The following is a 21,031-nucleotide window of genomic DNA, read 5'->3' on the forward strand; positions in this document are numbered from 1 at the left end:
TCTAACGTTTATTGCTAGCAATATAGGGAATGCTTTTTTTGGATAGGCATGTCTTTCTTAAGTTTAGCACTAATCCTAGTTCTAAACATAGAGAATACGGGCAGCAATCCTATTCCTATGATTTCTAAAAAATGTTCACAAATACCATTTCTTACACTATAGAGCATTTTATCATCCTAAGCATATTTTTAACATTTTTGAAACCAGGATGATGTCAGCTCACAATCAACAACTGGCTGTCTGACTCCTGCCACCACTCTTGCTGCTCCTTGAGAAGTGGAGCTAAGCAGTAGCCCTCTGCCCCAACACCACCCACTCCTAGCCTCTCAGCCTGGTCTGCAGAGTTCCTCTGACCTGTGTCCTCTTCTCAGCTGAGCCTCAGCCTGAGAGCTCCTAGACTACAAACTGAGGGACTATGAACCAGGCAAGCATGCTGCAGGTCAGGATGAAACACGGAGTCATTATCCAGTTCTGATATTGGTTACAGACTGTTCTTTAAGTTGGTGGTGAACAGCTAAGGAAATGAGAGAAACCGTGTCATTGTTGGCAGTGCTTTTTCTCAGTTTCCCACAAAATAGTGGCTTATAAATAAATAACATTTTCAGTTTGATGAATACAGTAATTAAAAGTTATAGGCCAAATTTAGTTATATCTCTGGGGTTTTTTCTGGGGTTAAAAATTATCTGTAGGCAGGGATTTTGTCCAAGGTATATGCATTATTAGGATAAAAACAATTGTCATGAAAGAGCTGCGTACAGGTTGCTCCTAATTATTATAAAATCACTATAAATCCACTGTAACCCCATCCTTGTCCAGAGACCTCCCTCCACCTCATCCCCACAAATGAGAATTCCCTCCCTTCATCTATTTTTATAACTTAACTACATGATGTAATATTCTGTAAAAGCAAAATCAAATATAATCAGGTGTTCAAGTTTTTATTTTAATTCTTACAAAATACTGTAGAAATGAAACCAAACTAAACAGATATGCACATATATACAAAATTTTACTTCTGAAAAAGAATCTATAAAAGTAGATGGTTAAAAAACAAACTTAAAAAGATTTAAAACCAGTACTATGAAGCTGATTTTCTCAAAGTAAAGTGATAGTAATTTTAAATTGCTGGTTACAGTTAGGTTTCTAGCCTTATTTACACATTTTACTGTGATCAGATACATAAGTAATTTCTTTTTAGAAGTATCTACAGTTTAATTTCAATTCAACAAATAATCCTGAATTTTTTTTCCCATTACAAATCTTTCAAGACGAGGACGTGATATATTAAGTTACAAATCAACTTCAATCTTCCTCTTCCTCTTGAGTTACAGGTCGGAAAGGCAATGTAGTTTGTCCTCTTTCAGGATCAGACATTCGAAGAATTCTAATCAGTTTACTTGAAGGAAGTGAGCTAAAGGAAACAAAATTACTTAATTTTTCATAAAAGTTTCTCCATATTCCAAAAAAGTCTAATGTTACTATATCAAAATATACTTCTAAATGGCTATTATCTGCTAATGGGGGATATATCTAATATCTAGAGTTCTAGGAGAAATAAAATTTGTAACAAGGAAATAATCTGTTGTCATTTTTAAAAATTAACTTCCTGTTGGATGCCATGGATTTTCAGTACATAGGAAAAAGAAATTAAAGAAGCTCTGTATATATAACTCTTCTAACCCTTGTTCTTCTTTTCTAGCCAGGAAGGACTTACCAATTATTACCAATCACAAATATAAATACTCATATAATCAAGTGACCACTTTAGAAATAGAATATCACCTCTAAGTGACATAGTGCCTGACACACTGTAAAAAAAAAAAAAAAAAACCATTGCCGTCGAGTCGGTTCCAACTCATAGTGACCCTATAGGACAGAGTAGAACTGCCCCACAGAGTTTCCAAGGAGCACCTGGTGGATTTGAACTGTCGACTTTTTGGTTAGCAGCTGTACCACTTAACCACTATGCCACGCAATAAATGCTGACTGACAACAGATAGAGAGTTTTATTTAGAAAGACTGGTGCTTATAAGTCACAAGGAAAACAGTCAAGGCTAGGAAATAATGAATCATTTCTTTAGTCTAAATTGAGTTGCTAAAATTATATTAGTTGGTCATAACAACCACAGAGAAGCAGACTCAAAATAGAAATAGTAATAGATCAATAATCATATTCCCATCAACTTGGAAGAGAGATAACACAAATAAAATTCTAAATATCTAAGAAAGGAAAAACCATCTTCAATCTCCTGAACTAGTACAGGGGCTGATTTTTCCTTTTATATTGGCCATTTATACATTTGTATTAAAAATTAAGATTACAAAATATTTCATTCCTCTTTTCTATACTTGACATATGTTTCCACAAAAGCATTTTTAAAAGTTACCTCATATTTTGAGGGGTAAGCAAGATAAATTGTCTAAATCGCTGGGAATCAGCCATCTTGAGAATCATGTCCATTGCAATTCTCCTATTAACCATATCCTGAAGAACAAAGGTTAAAAGATCACTCTTCTGCAAATAGTGATTCTGTCAAAGCAGCATGTTGCTGGCTGACACAGACATTTGGACTTCTAATTCAGGAATTAGCCATTACCTTACCTGTAATACCAAGGAATTCATGTGCAAAAAGACAGTATCAGGAAACTATTAGGGAAAATAACTCATTAAATATATCTTCCTGGTAATTTCTACAGTAAAATTATTTGTATGTATGTATAGCCTTCCCCCCTTAAATATATTTAGTAATTAAAGTAAAATAACTCAAAAATATTCAAGACACAACTAAATGTTACAGAATGATTCTAATTGGTACAATAATGGTTCATCACTCTGAATAATAACAGAAGTTTCTAGTACCAAAATTATTCCCTCAAATTTCTCCTCAATGATTAAGGTATTTTAAAAACTCTGCCCCCTGCAATTGCCATCTATGTTTTAAACGAGGTAAACCTTGTTTCTTTACTGAATCTTTAAAATAAGTTAAACTGTATATTAGTGTATAGAAAAGAACCACTAATGCTTAGTTATAATAGGCTTTGAAATTCAATGAATTAGAATGAGTGCTTACATTTTCTTAGTTAAATAACAAAAACCAAAAAACAAAGTGGCCCCCCTTAACAATCCCTGAAAGTTAAGGTATATATTTTTAAAGGTCTATTGAAACCTTGTGGCAATATAGGATGATGGTTTAGAACATGGGCTTTGTAGGCAATCAGGGGACTCAAAACCTGTTGTATTATTCAGTGGCTCTTATTAATAGGAATATTCTATCAGGCATATCTGTAAAGTCATCTAACTTGAAATTAACAAAAATAACCAGAGCTTGCTCAAACTGATCATTGTCTTTCAAAGCAACTGCGGGGGCGGGGGGGGCGGTGCCTGTGATTTAAGGACAACACCGTCAATGCAAAACTTTGAGTCATTTCCTTTGAGTTGGTTCTCAGAACTTGGGCACATTCCTCTGAATAATTTCAATGGGGGCAAAATGCCAGTGTGATTGAGAAAGTTTAAATTTCAGAAAGAAACTGCTCAAATTGGGGAATAAATTGCGTGGTACCATTTTGGACAAAAGCAAAGAGTGATCATCTATGACTTGTGAATTAGCTTTGAAGTTAATTCTCAGAGGAATCTCTAACCAGTCTTCTGCAGTGACACCACACGAAAAAACTGGCACCGAAGGACTATACAACACTCATTTAGAGGTATAAATTCTGATTCATGTAAAAAACATTTACTAAATGCTTGTTATGTGCTAGGCTTTAGAAGGTACAAATATGATTAAGACATATTCCATAACCTTAAAAACAGTTGCTATTTGGCGGGAGATTCAGATATGAAAACTGCAACTGCAACGCGATAAAAAACATTCTAATAGTGTAAGCTGATACAAGGTGGTGTTAAGAGCTCTGAGCAGCTCCTAATCCGGACTGACAGGGGATGGTGATCATCAAAGGCTTCGTAAAGGTGACATCTGAACCGAGTCTTGAAAGATGAGTAGGACAGTTTGACAATACCACGAAAAAGAGCATCACAGGGAATGATACAAGTGTATAAAAGGGAGAGACACAGTGTGCTCAGAAAATCCCAAAGAGCTTAGCACTCTGGAAAAGCAGACAGATACAATATCACAAAGGGTCGGTTAAGTTACACTACAGAATAAAAATTTATCCCACACAGTAAGTAACCACTAAAGGCTTTTAAACAGAGCAAGTGACCACAATCAGATCTGTTCTACAAAGATAAACATAGCAAAAAGGTAGAGGATGGGCTGAAGAAGGAGCAAGGTGAAAGTCTGGGAGCCTGGACGGCAGACCATTACAACAGACGAAAGGTTAGGAGATGGGGATGAGACCATTACGACAGGCGAAAGGTTAGGAGATGGGGATGAGACCATTACGACAGGCGAAAGGTTAGGAGATGGGGATGAGACCATTACGACAGGCGAAAGGTTAGGAGATGGGGGTGAGACCATTACGACAGGCGAAAGGTTAGGAGATGGGGGTGAGACCATTACAACAGGCGAAAGGTTAGGAGATGGGGATGAGACCATTACAACAGGCAAAAGGTTAGGAGATGGGGCTGAGAGACAAAGAGTATTTCAGTGAGAAAGAAGAGGCCAGCAGCTAAAGACAGATTTTAAAAGAGGAACAGACAGAGGTCAGACAATGTGGTGGTAAAAAAGGAAGAATCACAGGTAAATCTCAGGTTTCAAAATTAGGTGACTGGGTTTGTAATGACAGTTTGCCACAAATCAAGGTAGGGATTCAGAAAAAGGAAGAGGCTTTGAGAAGATGATACATTTAGCATCAGACATGTTGAGTTAGAGATAACCAGTTGTTTACTAATGAAGACCAAAAAATAACTGGGCATGTGGGTCTCAAAAGCAAGAGAGCTGTCAGGAGGAGATACTTACATTGAGTAGGCATCCAAATATAAGTAGCTCTAGTTTTGGGGACTGTGTGTGTGCATGTGGTGGGGGAGGGGGTAGGGTACAGTATCCAGGAAAACCAGCAACAGTAACAAAACAAGACAAAGAATACCTCAAATATATAAGGGCAACAGAATTAGGGGAGGCAGCCTGGCAGACAGAGAACCAAAAGCAGAAGACAGGGGAATGGGAAAAGGAGTGTGGAACCTGGCAAGTAGACACATTTTTAAGGGATGAAAGATAATTAAGATTAAAAGCTCATTTATGATCTTTGCTAAAGAAGTTGTGCTGAAGAACTATAGTCTACACTCAGATTACAGTGGATTAAGAATGGAATGGGAAGAAGAGAACGCTTAGTCATGTGTGAGTGCTCACTCTGTGCCTGCACCACAGTAAGTGCACAGCATGCTAGGCCTCATTCAAGCCTCAGTGATAACCGTGAGACAGGAAGCATAAACACTTCTATTTTAAAGACGAAAAACTGAGATCCAAAAAAGACAAATACTTTGCCCAAAGTCATTTGGGTAGTCGGTGGCAGAACCAGGTCTCAGGCTCTGGGTTTTTAATCTTCAAGGTCAAATGCTCATGCTCCCTTATATTACATGCATCGCTCTTTTGAAAAAACGTGGCTGTGAGGGGACAGAATGAATAGTAGCTAGCGTTAGTTAAAACATGGGTGGTGAACTGGTTATAATTTTGTGTTAAAATAAATGGAAAAGACTGAACATGTTTGTAGGTGGACGGAAAAAACTAGGGAAGAGGCTGGAGGAGAGAGAGACTATCTGAAGGAGGGTAAGACTATCCATGATGGGATAGAAGGGGACGAAATCCAGGACGGCACCTCTATAGGTGTTGTACGTAGCAAGGGAGAGAACCAGAACTCTTCAGTTCTTCCATACCACTTACCAGGCTAAAGTGTTAGGGCAGATTCTTTCTGTTTTAGGTAAAACTAAACAAACAGTTCCTTCCTTTCAAAATGCACATTTCAAACAGAACAAAAAAACAGACAACTGAAAATTTAACAATACCATGTAGACATCAAATTCATCCAGGCATCTGAAAGGAGATTCAGCAATGGACCACAGAGAAAGAATGAAGCAAACCGTAGAAAAAGAACGTTCTCCTCCAGATAAGGCTCTCATGTCATTGAAAGCACTTCTATTTCCCTCTCCAGGCTGAACCTTCAATGGAACGATTTAACAAGGGACAAAAAATAAGTCAGGTTAAATCCTTTACAACATGAGTTAGCTAGTATTAGATATAATGGGTTCATAGTAAAAAGAGAAACAAAACAAAAAACACAATGATCATAATAAAATCATTTAGTGATGTGAAAATGACATCTATTTCCTCTAAAATATTTTACAGTAAAAAGCTACATAATGATATTTGTTAATCAAATTGAAAGCTTTTTCTTACTGTAAGTGAATCTAACATACAAAAATTCTAAAGGTTTAACTATACAAGTGTTAATGTTCGGTAAACATTAGTGATCAAAATTAAGAATTTAAGCTAGCCCATCTAAAGCTGTTATACTTTGAAACAGTTATAAATACTTAATCTTTTGTTACTTGAATTACAATGACACCTAGTGGCTAAATTGTTTTTAAAGTAATTATTGGATATCAAAATGACACCCAGTAAAACTTTTCAGGACCAACTTAAAGAGGCTCACACTGGCCAAAAAATAACAGCAGTAAGGAATTAAAACATGTGACTATCTTTAAAAATCCATGAGTTTATAATGACACCTCCTTAAAAACAAAATGAAACAAACAACAACAAACACCACTTTACTAAGTAAGAGCTCATGGGAACAAGAAAAAAATGCATTAAAAATAATAAATTCTTTCATACAACTCCCTGAGAAAACAATACTGAATAACACTAGGAGGAGATTCTATTGTGTTCTGATAGCATTCCAGAGACACATACTTCTGCTTGGTACACAAGAGGTAGAGTACCAATCAGTTTTACGTCCCCAGCAGACACGGTGCTTCAAATACTTTCCAATCTAGTATCTGAAAAACTACATACCTTCTCAAGTGAGAATTCATTTAATACTTTGAGGATTATAAACATCCTCAATTTTTAAACATATAGTAAAATTATATACTTACCACCTATAACCAGAAAACTCAAATGAAAACAGCAACATCAACCTAAGCAGCAAAAAACCAAAGCAAACCAAACTAAAAAAACCCCATAAAATCAAGAATTAAATGCCAGGATGCAACACTTTGTTCCAAACTGCATTGTGTATAAATCTAACAAATGAAGCCTTAGATACATTGCAGAGATTTACATTTTACCCCTGGTCTATTACTAACTTATCATTTCCCTTATCTCAGTTTCCTTGTCTGTAAAATGAAGACTAAATAACTTAAAGATCCTTTGTTTTATATATATATATGGATACATATATATTTTATTGAGGTAAAAATATATACAACATTTCCATTTCAATCTTTTTTAAAATACTTTTATATTGGGTGAAATACATATAACAAAATATTTGTCATTCCAACCATTTTTATGAGCACAACTCAGTCACACTGATTATATTAATCACGTTGTAAAAAAAAAAAAAAATTTTTTTTTTTTTTTTATAACCATCACCACTATTTCCAAAATTCTCCATCACCTTAACAGAGGCTCAGTGCCCCTTATACAGTAATTCCCCTTATTCCACTCCACCCTGTTCCTGGTAAGCACTAATAAACGGTTGTCTGTATGTATATTAGTTATCTAGGGCTGCCATAACAGAAATACCACAAGTGGAGGGCTTTAACGAACAGAAATCTATTTTCTCACAGTTTAGGAGTCTAGAAGTCTAAATTCAGTGTGCTGGCTCAGCATCTATCTTCCCCCCAGCTCTGCTTACTCACTTGCTTGTTGGATCTCTTTTGTATCTCAAAAAAGGCGGACTAGAGATGCACCTTACATCAATTCTGCCTCATTAACATAACAACTACAACCCATTCCCAAATGGGATTATAACCACAGGCACAGAAGTTAGGATTTACAACGCATATTTTGAGGGTGAGGGGGCACAAGTCAATCCAAAACATTCTACCCTTTGGCCTTCAAAAATTCACATCCTTGCCACATGCAAAACATTCACCTCATCACACAATCCCAAAAGTTCACCTCATCACACAATTCCAAAAGTCTTAAATCTGCTCCAAGTCTGAAATCTCATCTACTGAATCACCTAAATCAAATACAGGTGAGGCTTTAAGCAAAATTCTGCCCCGTCTGAGGCAAAATTCCTCTTCATCGGTGAACCTAGAAATCTATGAAATCTAGACTGTAAGTTATCTCTTTCCCAAGTACAATAGTAGAACAGGCACAGGGTAGACATCTCCATCACAAATGGAAGAAATTGGAGGGAAAGAAGAGATAACGGGCACCAACAAGTCCAAAACTCAGCAGATCAATTTACATTAGCTCTCAAGGCTTGAAAATAATCCTCTGTTCTCTGAGACCATCTGGACAACAGCCCTCCCTGCCCTCCAGACTCTGGGTGTTGGCCACACTCTCCAGATTCTGGGTGGAGGCCCCATCGCCCTGGACTTCAGCCCCATCTTCCAGGCCTACTGGGATGGCAACTCTGCTCCCTCCGGCTTTGGGTAGTGGCCCTGTCCTCCAGGCACACTTGAAGGGCAGCCCAACACTCTGGAAAAAAACTGATGAAAATCTGGCTCTTTGAATTCCAGGGGCTGTAGCTCCACCCTCTGAGACCTAGGAGAGACCATGACTCCATGCTTTAAACCAAGGCAGCCCTGCTTCCCATTCTCCTTCCAGCAGTTCTGCTGATCATTGAGCCGTTGTATCAGGGATGGTCCGTTTCTTTTCTTGGAGGACAACAGATGTAACTTTTATAGGTCTGTTTCCCGCCTGTGTAATTCTAGAAGGCAGGCAGCTTTCTTTCGTTTTATCCTGACCTGGCCCCCTTCAGTCTTAAAAAAAAAAAAAAAAATGGGTTTTCTGCTGTGGTGGTTGGTTGAAGTCATCAGTCACAGGCTTCATTTCCTTAACAAAAGACTGTGTAGCCACTTTCTTGGTGAAAATTCTAGGACACGTGTCCTTAGTTTGTACAATAGAATTTTCCAAATCTTTAAGTTTCATTTTCATTTTGGACAGTTCATTTTTAAGTCCATGTCTTTTCTCTCGCATGGAGAAACCACACAGCCCCTTTAAGATCTTGCTTAGAAATCTTCTCAGCTAAGTTTCCAAGTTCACCACTTACAAATTCTACCTTCCACCAAACATCTGAACATAATTCAGCCAAGTTCTTTGTCGTCACATAAAAAGCATCGTTCTTCTTCCACTGTCCAATCACACGTCCATCATTTCCTTTTAAAGCCTCACCGGAAGTACGTTTAACACCCATGGCTCTAGCAACATCCTGTTCGTGATAGAAGCTCTCCTGGCAGCGTTCCATTCTTTCTGAGCCCTCGTCAGAATCCTCTCTGACAGCCAGGATTCTCCCAATAGTCTCTTCAAGGCAACGCAGGGCCTTACTAAAAGCACGGCAAAATTGTTTCAGCATCTACCTATTACCCAATACCAAAACCACATCCACATTTTAGGCATTTGTTAAAGCAGCACCCCAGTCCCACTACCAAATTCTGTCTGAGTTATCTAGTGTTGCCCGTAATAGAAATACCACAAGTGGAAGGCTTTAAAAAATAGAAATTTATTTTCTCACATTTTAGAAGGCCAGAAGTCTGAATTCAGGGCACTGGTTCTAGGAGAGAGCTTTTTTTCTGTCAACTCTGGGGGAATGACCTTGTCTCTGCAGCTTCTGTTTCCTGGTTCCTTGGCGATCACCATCTGGCTTGACATGTATCCTCCCCCCAGTTCTGCTTGATTACTTGTTTGTTTAATCTCTTTTATATCTCAAAAGAGAGGGAATGGAGACATACCAATTTGAATTCTGCCTTGTTAACAAAACAAAGACAACCCATTCCAAAACGGGATTACAGCTACAGACAGAGATTAGGATTTACAACACCCATTTTGGGGGGACACAATACAATCCGTAACGGTATGCATCTCTTTATTCTTAGACATTTCACTTAAGTGGGCTCATGCAATATTTGTTCTTTTCTGTCTATTTCACTTAGCACAATATTTTCAAGGTTCATCCATGCCATAGTTTATCAGAACTTCATTTCTCTTTATGGCTGAATAATTCTCCATTGTATGGATATATTCACTCATCTGTTGATGGACCCCTGGATTATTTCTACTACTAGTAGATTCTGACTCGTGGCGACCCATTGTGTTAAGAGTAGGCCTGCTCCATAGAGTTTTCTTGGCTGTAATCTTTACTGAGGCAGATCGCCAGGCCTTTTGCCAAGTCTTTCTTCTTCAGTGCAACTGTGTGGGTTCGAATCGACAACCTACATCAGTTAAAAGTCAAATGCAAATTGTTTTCACCACCCAGGGACCTTAAGAACAACTTAATGTGGTATAAATTTGTATTTCTTTGATGACTAATGATTCTGAGCACTTTTTCATGTGCTTATCATATTTTTACCCAAATAATGCACACCTTCTGTGTTTGCTGGCCACGCCCTTCCCCTGCAAGTCACCCTCACAAGCACTGCCATGCCAATCCTCTTCCACACATTGCTGTAAAAAAATTTTCATTTCATGGGGGGGAGGGCGTGTGGCTAGCAAAAAAATGCAGACAAAAATTAAAAAATGCAGATAGCACGTGTTATTTGTGTAAAAACAGGTCCATCCTTACTGATTTATAATCTGTTTGTTTCATCAATTACTGACAAATGTTTGTTAAAATTTTCAACTATAATTGTTCATTTTTCTACTTTGCTTTTTTTCCCTCTTTTATATATTTTAAAGTCTGTGTTATCAGGTACATATAAATTAAAATCTTTTTGAAATAACTTTTATCACTATGAAGTACTACTTTGGACCTCTAATAATACTTCTTGCCTTAAAGCCTATCTTATTTGTTATTAATATAGCTTTATCAGCATCAGCTTTCTTGTGGTTGCCTACATGGTGTATTTTTTCCTCATTTTACTTTGAATCTTTCTCTGTCCTTATGTTAACATTCTAAGTGTCTCTTGTAAACAGTATAAAGTTGGCTCTTACATTTTTCTAACCAGTCTGACAATCTTTTGTCCCATATGTTCTTTGTTTCTTTCTTCCATTCCCCCTCATCTAATCAGAAGTTTTTTAAAAATCTTTTTATTTGGTTTCTATTAGCTTTTTAATTAGGTATACTTTTGTAATTCTCAGTGGCCACTCTAAACATTGCAGTATGCTTCTTTACTAGTCTGCCTTAAATTAATATTAGTATTACTTCCTGAACAATGCAAGAACCTTACAATAGTTTATCTACTATACACTTTCATCTCCTTCCTGTGCTATTGTTGTCATGTATTTTATTCTACCTTCTGTAGCCCCTCAAGACGCTATTATTACTGGTGTTTCAGACAGCTGAAGCTATTTTACATACACCTTTTTGCAGTTATCTCCATTTCTTCCTACAGTTCCATGTTTACACCAGGGATCAATTTTCTTTCACCTGAAAATCTTTAGTATTTCTCGTGGGCATCTTGATTTCTTTTTTTTTTTTTTGAAGGATATTATTCTTAGTTATAGAATTCTAGATAGTTTTTTTTTTTTTCATTCCTTTGTCACTTTGAAGTTTAGTGGTTGACATTTACCTTGAACAATTTCTATTAACAACTTTGCCTTTTTATTGCTGCTCTTTGGAAAGTAATGCCTAAATTTTTTTCTGGGTGCTTTTAAGATTGCTTTTTTGTCTTTGGTTTTTAGCTATTTGACTACCTTGTGCTTTGGTGTAGTTTTCTTTGTATTTATCTCACTTGGGGATTGCTGAGATTCCTGAATCTGGGTTGATATATTTTAGTTTTGAAAATTCTCAACCATTATCTCTTCAAATGTTCTCTCTGACCATTCTTTCTTTTATCTTACTGGCACTACAATTACCCTTATACCTTCCGACCATGCTCCTCATCTATCACTTAAGCTCATTTCAATGTTTTGTTTCGTTTTGTTTTTATGCTGTTCAGTTTCTTATTTCCTTTTGTTCCACTTAGAATTCACTAATTTTATCTTCTCCTGTGTCCAGCTGGAAGTCAATAGCTGTTTCTTGGGAGGAAAATGTGGTAGTTTGCTTTCATAAAGATTACAGCCCTTGGAAGCTCTATGGGACAGTTCTACTCTGTCCTATAGGGTCACTATGAGTAGAAATCAACTCACTGAAAATGGGTATTGGTTTACTGATACTTCTTATAGATTCCAATTCTCTGCTGAAACTTTTGTCCATTTTGTCTTAATTCTGTTTTCTTTAACACATTAATCATGGTTAAAATACTAGTCTGTTGTCCCTTATAACTGTATCACCCATACGTGTTAATTCAAGACAATGAAATATTCTACCAAAGAGGGGCCCTTTTTCTCTGTTTTGTCTTTCCTCTTTCTTGCCAGCTCCCTACTACCACCAAAAGCTCACAATTGGCAAATGCTTGCAGGAAAGAAAACATCTAGCAACTGTCAGATTACCTTGGACAGGCTCCCCACATCCCTTGGGATTCCAATTCATCTAGTCCTTTTTGCTTCTACGGATTTCCAATATATTTAAAAATAGGAATTTTGTAATTCATCCAGCTTTTTCATAGTTTTCAGTGAGAACTTTGGACTACCATGACATACTCCAAACCGACCTACAAAAAATTCTCTCCAACCCTTTCAAATCTGTATTTTTAATGATTATTTGAATCTTTAAAAAATAAAAAAGCAGTCCAGGGTCTTAGAAGCTTGTAAACAGCTATTTAAGATACTCCACTGGTCTCACCCCAACAGGTGCAAGGGAGAACGAAAAAAAACCAAGGACACAAGGCAAAGATCAGTCCAAAGGAATAATGGACCACAACTACCAGAGCCTCCACCAGACTGAGTCCAGCACAACTACATGGTACCTGGCTTCTACCACAACTGCTCTGACAGAGATTGCAGGAGAGGGTTCCAGACACAGCTGGAGGAAAATGTAAAACAAAATTCTAACTCACACACATACACACAAAAAGACCAGACTTATTGGTCTGACACAGACTGGAGAAAGCCCAAGAGTATGGCCTCTGGACACCCTTATAGCTCAGTAATGAAGTCATTCCTGAGGTTCACCCTTCAACCAAAGATTAGACAGGTCCATAAAACAAAATGAGACTAAATGGACACACCAGCCCAGGGGCAAGGATGAAAAGGCAGGAGGGGACAGGAAAGCTGGTAATGGGGAACTCAAAAGTTGAGGAGGGGAGAGTGTTGACATATCATGGGGTTGGCAACCAATGTAACAAAACAATATGTATATTAATTGTTTAATGAGAAACTAGTTTGCTCTGTAAACCTTCATCTAAAATACAATAAAATAAATTAAAAAAAAAATGGTGGGTGAGAGAAGCTACTGATGATTTACTAATAGAAATTTAAACAAAGGGAGAGTAAACTTAACTTTCTAATTTGGTTAAAATGCAGAAGATCAAAACAACTAATATTTATTCTAACCATTAAAATGGAAGGATAACATTTATGGCAACTTTAGTAGTAAGCCATTATTAGAAAATTTTGTACCAGATTACTTAAAAAGAATGCCTAGCTGTTCTTGACTTCCTAGTTACAAAATTTTTAATGCCATATCCTTCCACCACATCTTTAAATGCATGCAACTATAAAAGTATCTATAGCCATAGACTCCACAAAACTGAATGTGGTGGCTTTGTTTATTCAAAAAGAGGCCTGATCTAGGGATAGCTTCAGAAGTTAATAGTACAGAGACATGAATAGAACATTCTTTGAGATACTTATTCTTGGCTTCCTACAGTGAGACCAGAGAGGATGGACTTTCTATAATGATTCATAAAATTTAAAATGCTGCATGAATTCAAAAAAGAAACTGGTAGAATGGAGAGAAATGTAAATATTTGTCACTGAAAAGAAAATTCCCAATTATCATCATAATGAAATAATTTGATTGTCTAGTGGGGGAAAAAACTACACTAGCAGATTTAGCCAGTAAGATCAATGTAATTTTTAACACTTTGGCAAGAGCTATCCTTAAATTAAAAATAAGTTATTTTGTGTTCCAAAGACAATGGGTTAAAACTTACCTATGTTTCATCGAAAGAAAAGAAATAGCTAATTTTCTTATCAATTAAGATGCAACAAATTAAAATACTTACTGATATACTAAGGGTTTCGCCCTTGTGGTCAAAATTCATTTTTCCACAATAAGCCCGCTGAGATAATAAATTGTCAAAGTACAACTTGCAGCGTAAAGTCAAACACCTTGAAAAAAGGAAATTTGGCACGTTAAAAAGAAGACAAAGACTCAAAACTGTATATTCAGTATGATCTAAGACTAAGAAGTAAGAAGTCTGTGTAAGAACACTAGACAAAAGGATGCCAAAATGCTGACATTTGTTGTCTGTTTAATAGGTGGGATTTTAGATTATTTTTCCTCCTACGTCTTTATATTCATTTGAATGTCCCCACATTTCCTCCAGTTCATTTCCTTTTATAATATACATTTATAAAATGAATAAAGATGCCATTCCACATTTAATTAACTCCATTTTATTATAGTCCATATAAATGTGTAATCATAAAACTAATTTATATAAGGTATTACACTAACATAAGATATAAATCTTGTTCTTGAAAGGCTGAATTTCTAGTGGGAATAAGACAAATGAATAAACTGCATATTCCTTTGTTTCCTCTCAACTTCATAGTGAACAATAAGGGTAAGGATAATCTCTTACTCATTTCTGTACCTATGATGCCTTACACATTGCCTGGCACAATGCAAAGTTCATCATTCCTTCCCTACTTATTTGGTGGCATTCTACTGGAAAAAAAACTTCCCTTCTTCCTCAATTATTTATTTCCTCAACTAGCTTTCTATTTATCAGTATGAACTTATAGGTTCTTATTTTATTCATTTGGTTAACATCCACCGTTGCTGATGCAGAAACCCTGGTAGTGTAGTGGTTAAATGCTATGGCTGCTAACCGAAAGGTCGGCAGTTTGAATCCGTCAGGTGCTCCTTGGAAACCCTGGGGGGCATGTCTACTCTATCCTGTAGGGTCGCTATGAGTCAGAATTGACTCGACGACAATGGGTTTGGTTTGGTTGTTGTTGCTGTTCTATGCCATCGAGTCGACTTTGACTCATAGTGACCCCATATGACAGAGCAGAACCTCCCTGTAGGGCTTCCTAGGCTGTAATCTTTAAGGGAGCAGATTGCCAGGTTTTCTCCTCCTGTGGAATGGCTGATGAGCTGGAACTGTCTGCCTTACGGTTAGCAGCCGAGCACTTAAGCACTGTACTACCAAGGCTCCTTATCAGCCACTACTGTTCGTTCTTTCTTTTGACCCTCAAATTGTACTAGATTTCTCCAATGGGAGCGTCTTCAAGGTGACTCTTGTGTCCTTTTATCATGACCCTACATTTTTTTGAGTGCTTCCCGGCTTTCTGGCACAGCAAGAGGCTCACCTTGTACCTTCTCTGCCCAGTTCTGGAATCAGCCATTTCCTAAGGAGCCTTCATTTCTTTTATGATATTTAGAAAATAAGATGTGGGCTGTAGGCGACTATTTTTCTTAACATCTTTGCTGTTTAATTTTAATGGATTCTAAGGCTTGTTTCTTCAGCTTCACTATCATTTTATTCCTCTTAATCCCCTCCTTTAGTCCTCAATCTGTATTAAATCCCCACACTGGAAAATACTGAGAGCTTTGAATTTTCTTTTGCTGCTACAGCAACTACTATTAGCTTATTTTTCAGAGCTTTCTGTTACAGTAAAACCATACAGGTATGCTTTTCGCTCCCACTAAGCTTCATAATAAAGAATTTAACTTTTCTTTCTTTCAACACTGATACGTATTTCATGCGATGTCTAAAAGAGACTATCCTCAGAAAATGGCAAGGCTCTCCAGTGTAAAGAGATGAAGATTTATAACATTTGATCATTCTCAGTATTCTCCTAAGATTGAGTAAATAATATAAAACAAGTCGGTGGTGGAAAAATCATACTAAGGAAATGAACTATAAAACCAAAACTTTTGTACAAATTATTTTAAATAATTTTTTTCTGGATAATGCCATAAAAGACAAATCCTACTTCTGCTTCTGGAAAAAATGGAGTAACAGGGATTGGGTTTACCCTTCAGTCTAAAACCACTAAAAAACTGGGCAAAACATATGAAACAAGAACTTTCGGACTTTGCACATCAGACGGTGCAGGACAGCGACCTCTGAAATATGGGAACAAACAAAATGAACCTTACTACTGTCTCAAATTACTACTTAAGGAAAGAGTAAAAGGGGAGTGGAAACCCAAGTGTTATGGATTGAACTGTGTCCTTCAAAAAATGTGGGTCAACTTGACTAGTCCATGATTCCCAGTACTGTGTGACTGTCCACCATTTTGTCCATCTGATGTGATTTTCCTATGTGTTGTAAATCCTGCCTCTATGATGTTAATGGGGAAACCCTGGTGGCGTAGTGGTTAAGAGTTTGGCTGGCAACCAGAAGACTGGCAGTTCAAATTCACCAGCTGCTTCTTGGAACCCCTATGGGGCAGTTCTACTCTGTCCTATAGGGTCGCAGTAAGTCGGAATTGACTCGACGGCTAAGGGTTTGGTTTTTTTTTTTTTTTTTTGGTATGATGTAATGAGGTAAGATTAGTGGCAGTTAGGCTACTGAGGCAGGACTCAATCTATAAGATTAGATTGTATCTTAAATCAAGCTCTTTTGTATAAAAGAGAGAAGTGAGCAGAGAGAAATGGGGACCTCACACCACCAAGAAATAAGAGCCAGGAGAATAGCACATCCTTGGACCCGGGGTCCCTGCACTGAGAAGTTCCTTGACCTTGACCAGGGAAGACTGATGATCAGGACCTTCCCCCAGAACTGACAGAGAGAGAAAGCTTTCCCCTGGAGTTGGCACCCTGAGTTTGGACTTCTGGCATCCTAAATAATGAGAAAATAAGTTTCTTTTTGTTAAAGCCATCCACTTATGATACTTCTGTTACAGCAGCACTAGATAACTCAGACACCAGGCAAAGCCTGGAAGTCTTCCTCTTTGAGGAGGCAGAGCCGGGAGACTGGGGACACTGAAGTTCATAAGGCAGATTATCAGAGACGAAACACTGCAGAGTATTCTGCTTGACTCTTCAGCCGAGTAGTACTGATCAGTGCTTGTGTGTGAGAATGCTAACCAAGGTTGGAGAAAGAAACACCCAAAAGTAGCAGAGAGGATGATCCTCAAAACTCATACAGGGCAGAACAGTTCATGCTCCGACCAGCTGGATTGGAAAACCGTATAATTCACAAGCTATCAGTTAAAACACACAGAAAAGTATTCTCTCAGCCACAGGAAGAACTAGCCTTGGACTAATGGCTGCTATGGTCGCCCCCTAACAAAGCTTAAAAGCATCCTCAAAAGGATAAAAATGAATCTTATTTAATTCAAATTCTAACAATATGCCTATAAATCTGAAACGCACATTTAAAAAACTTAATCAGTTCAGTTAAGGAATATGGTCAAAGTGTAAAATCTATTTCACTTAATGGCTTTATCGAAATTTCCCCATGTGTGTTAAAGTCCTTACTTTATTTCCCAGATCATGATAGATTTCTCTTGCTTCTTAGTACATGATGAAACACACATGGGGCTAGATATTTTTATTGTCTTTCCACTTTGGGTATACCAACAGTTACTGGGCGAATGTCTCTGGGTAAAAACAGAGGTAAGTGGAAGGACTAGGGTTGCCTTGAATCCAAGAACATCAAGAGCCACCTCTACCTAGAAGCTGCCCTCTGGCTTCCTTTGCTTGTGATTTTAGTTAGGGGTTAACCTGTCTCTGTCAGTCTGCCTGCCCGTCTTTAGGTACGTTAATAATACACAGTTTTCCTGATCCTGTATTCATTCATTCAGTCAATATGTACCAAGTTCCTCCTCTAATTCAGGCACAGTTCTAGGCACTGGACAGAACAGTAAACAAGAGAGAATTTTCATATTCATGGAGCTACACCCTTCTAATAGATCATGGTAAACCAAATAAGATGCTGCCTCAACAGTTACTACCAAACACTTATATCCCTTAAGAAGACAAAATGCTCAAGGGTGAAGCAGACTGCTTCAGAACCAATAAGCTGCCATTCGAGGGACCTATTTAAGCAGAGCTTGAACAACCATCTCTGAGTTATTTAGTAAAGAATAGCTAACAGAGTGGAAAAGTTGGATAAGCTCATTACAGAGTCCCTTTCACATTCAGAATTCCCTAATTAAATTACAGTATGCTGAGTACTAGCTGACAAGGCAACCACTGACAGTTTCTTCTATAATTAAAACACGTAAGGCTCTTCAGTTTAAGTGTCCTATTTATAAAGGATATTACGAAAGCAAAGAAAGTACAAAAATGTACAATACATGATAATATTTTTTTAAGTCACTTACCTTCTAAACTGCTGATATGTTCTGTATCTATGGGTCATTATTTCTTCCAGTAATTTAATGAATTTTTTTAAAGTCTTTACTTTATTTTCGAGATCAAGATAGGTTTCTCTTGCTTCTTGGTACTGCCTATTTTATAAACAAAATATTAAGTAAATAAATGTCATTCACAAGAAACATAATGAAAAGGAATAACTCAAATATACTTAAATGGGGCAAAGCAGGGAGTGCATGGAGTGCTGAGGGAGCCTAGAAGCAGCAGATCCCAGAAATCTCCAGTCCAAAAGCACCCCCAGAATGAGACTGTGATCCTAAGTGAGAACAGTTGTTAGCAGGACCAGAAAGGACCAAAGTCCAAGCCCTAGAGAAGGCAGAGAAAGTATGTGAGAAAAATGCTCACCTTGGGCCCAACAGTGATAGACCTTAGAGAACACCAGCAAATATACATCTACAAATGAAGTGATCATACTAGTAAGCCAAAAATTACACTAAACCCATTGCCGTGGAGTCAATCCGACTCATAGAGACCCTAGAGGACAGAGTAGAACTGCCCTATAGGCTTCCAAGGTTATAATCTTTATGGGAAAACACTACCAGGTCTTTTCTCCCATGGAGCGGCTAGGGTTTTGAACCGCTGATCTTTTGGTTAGCAGCTGAGTGCTTAACCACTGTGCCGTCAGGCAAGAAGTATTTCCCTTGTTGACAGATTCCAACGAGGGAACAAGGGAATGCAGCACCAGCGTAAGAAGCCACTTCTGGACCAAGAAAAAGCCAAAGAGGCATAGGAGGCATTGCTACTCAGACATGCTAATACGGATGGCAACAGCCTGTTGTCGCTCTGTTGCAAGGGAGCAAAACGATGCTGAGAAACAAAGGATGAAAGACAACTATGGCCCAGGCACCCACAGCTACCTGTGCCACCCTCCTTCAAGTAATCAGTCCAGGGAAAACCAACCAATTAAAAATGAATAACAAAAAAAGCTTAAGTATATCATCCATACAAAGATATTTATGAAAAAAGAGGTGGAAAAAAACTTTCCCATAGACAATAAAAACTTATTAGAACAATGTTGCCACAAAGCAGATGAAACCTGTAATTGAATACCATAAATTAAACAACAAAAAATCATGAAGCAAGTGCTCAAAGCAGAAAGAAAGAACTCAAAGAGTAAAAAGGGAAACACCAGAAGGGGATAACCAGACATGAGGAAGTGAAGTGAGAGCTTGTAGCACCCAAACTTTGTGGGAATTAAACAAAAACATGAATCCCTAGAAAGAGGGATTGACAATATGGAGTTTATCCCATAGATAAACCTGCATATACATAAAACAATACATGTTCAAAGCTACTAATTTTGTGCCACCATTTGCAATAGTAAAAGATTAAATAAAACCTAACTATCCATCATCATTTGGGAATGAATGGTTAAATACTCTGAAACTATATATAAAAAACAATGAGGAAACGCCTATGTACGGACATAAACAGATCTCCAAAATATATCATTAAAAAAAGCAATCTCTAAAAGAACTTATATAATGTGTTATCTTTTTTATCTGCAAGGATGAAAATAACATAATCACATTACACACATACAGAAACACGGAAAGCACATTCAGTAAATTAATAATATGAAAAGGAAAGAAAGGGATGGGGATGATGAGAATAGAGAGGAAGTAAAATTTTTCACTGTATGTCTTTTCACATCCTTTGTATTTTTTGTTGCATTGCAACGCATTATTGTTGTGTGTGAGGCTGAACTGATTCCAACTCATAGTGACTCCACAGGACAGACAAGAACTGACCCATAGGGTTTCCTAGGCTATGCTGGTGGGTTCAAACCACTAACCTTTCTGTTAGCAGCTGAGTGTTTAACCACTGTGCTACCAGGACAACTTATATTTAAAAATAAAATTTTTTTCTTAATACTTTAATATTTCTTCCCATTGTTCTCCAATGTTTTTAAAAACAGAATTTAGATCGCTCCTATTCCCAGCCTTTTATTCAAATATAAACAGTTCTTCATAAAGTATAATAGCTATAATTTTTCACTGTAACTTAATCATTCTCCTACTGCTGTGTACTATTGCTAATTTTTCTCTATTATAAATAATGCTGCAATAAATATCTCTGAGCATAAACTGCTTTTCTCATTTTGGATTATGTTATAGCAACACAATTATTTGGCCAAATTCAAATTTTTGAGGGCTTTTGACATACATGGCCTAAATATTTTCAGAAAGACATTAATAATAAAAATAATAACTAACATAATATGTTTATTATTTGGGAGCCTCTGGGTGGCACAAATGGTTAACATGCTTGACTGCTACAGAAAGGTTGGTGGTTCAAGTCCATCAGAGGCTCCTCGGAAGAAAGGTCTGGCAATCTACTTATAAAATTCAGCCATCAAAAACCCTATGGAACTTTCACCAAAATAAATATGGAACTTCCACAATAATATATTAAAGCCTCCACAAAACAAACAAAACCAAAACCTTACGGGAACATCTCTACTCTGACACACATAGGTTTACCATGAGTTGGGATCAACTTAACGGCAACTGATTTATTG

At 37.3% G+C, this 21,031-nt stretch overlaps 1 protein-coding gene across 2 annotated transcripts in view; it reads right to left on the reverse strand.

Moving 5' to 3' along the window:
• Positions 1-944: 944 nt before the first annotated feature.
• The window catches only part of SMC6 (structural maintenance of chromosomes 6), an 85,166-nt gene continuing 65,079 nt past the window's right edge, over positions 945-21,031 (reverse strand). For both annotated transcript variants that reach the window (XM_049902941.1, XM_049902940.1), the window contains 5 exons: positions 18,459-18,584; positions 14,177-14,282; positions 5,960-6,112; positions 2,388-2,485; positions 945-1,411 (listed from right to left, as the gene is read on the reverse strand). In XM_049902941.1, coding sequence (XP_049758898.1) covers positions 1,303-1,411; positions 2,388-2,485; positions 5,960-6,112; positions 14,177-14,282; positions 18,459-18,584 — 592 coding nt within the window. In that variant the 3' untranslated portion in view covers positions 945-1,302. The remainder of the gene's footprint in view (positions 1,412-2,387; positions 2,486-5,959; positions 6,113-14,176; positions 14,283-18,458; positions 18,585-21,031) is intronic.

This window comes from Elephas maximus, chromosome 12, assembly GCF_024166365.1.
Source record: "Elephas maximus indicus isolate mEleMax1 chromosome 12, mEleMax1 primary haplotype, whole genome shotgun sequence".
Taxonomy (NCBI): Eukaryota; Metazoa; Chordata; class Mammalia; order Proboscidea; family Elephantidae; genus Elephas; species Elephas maximus.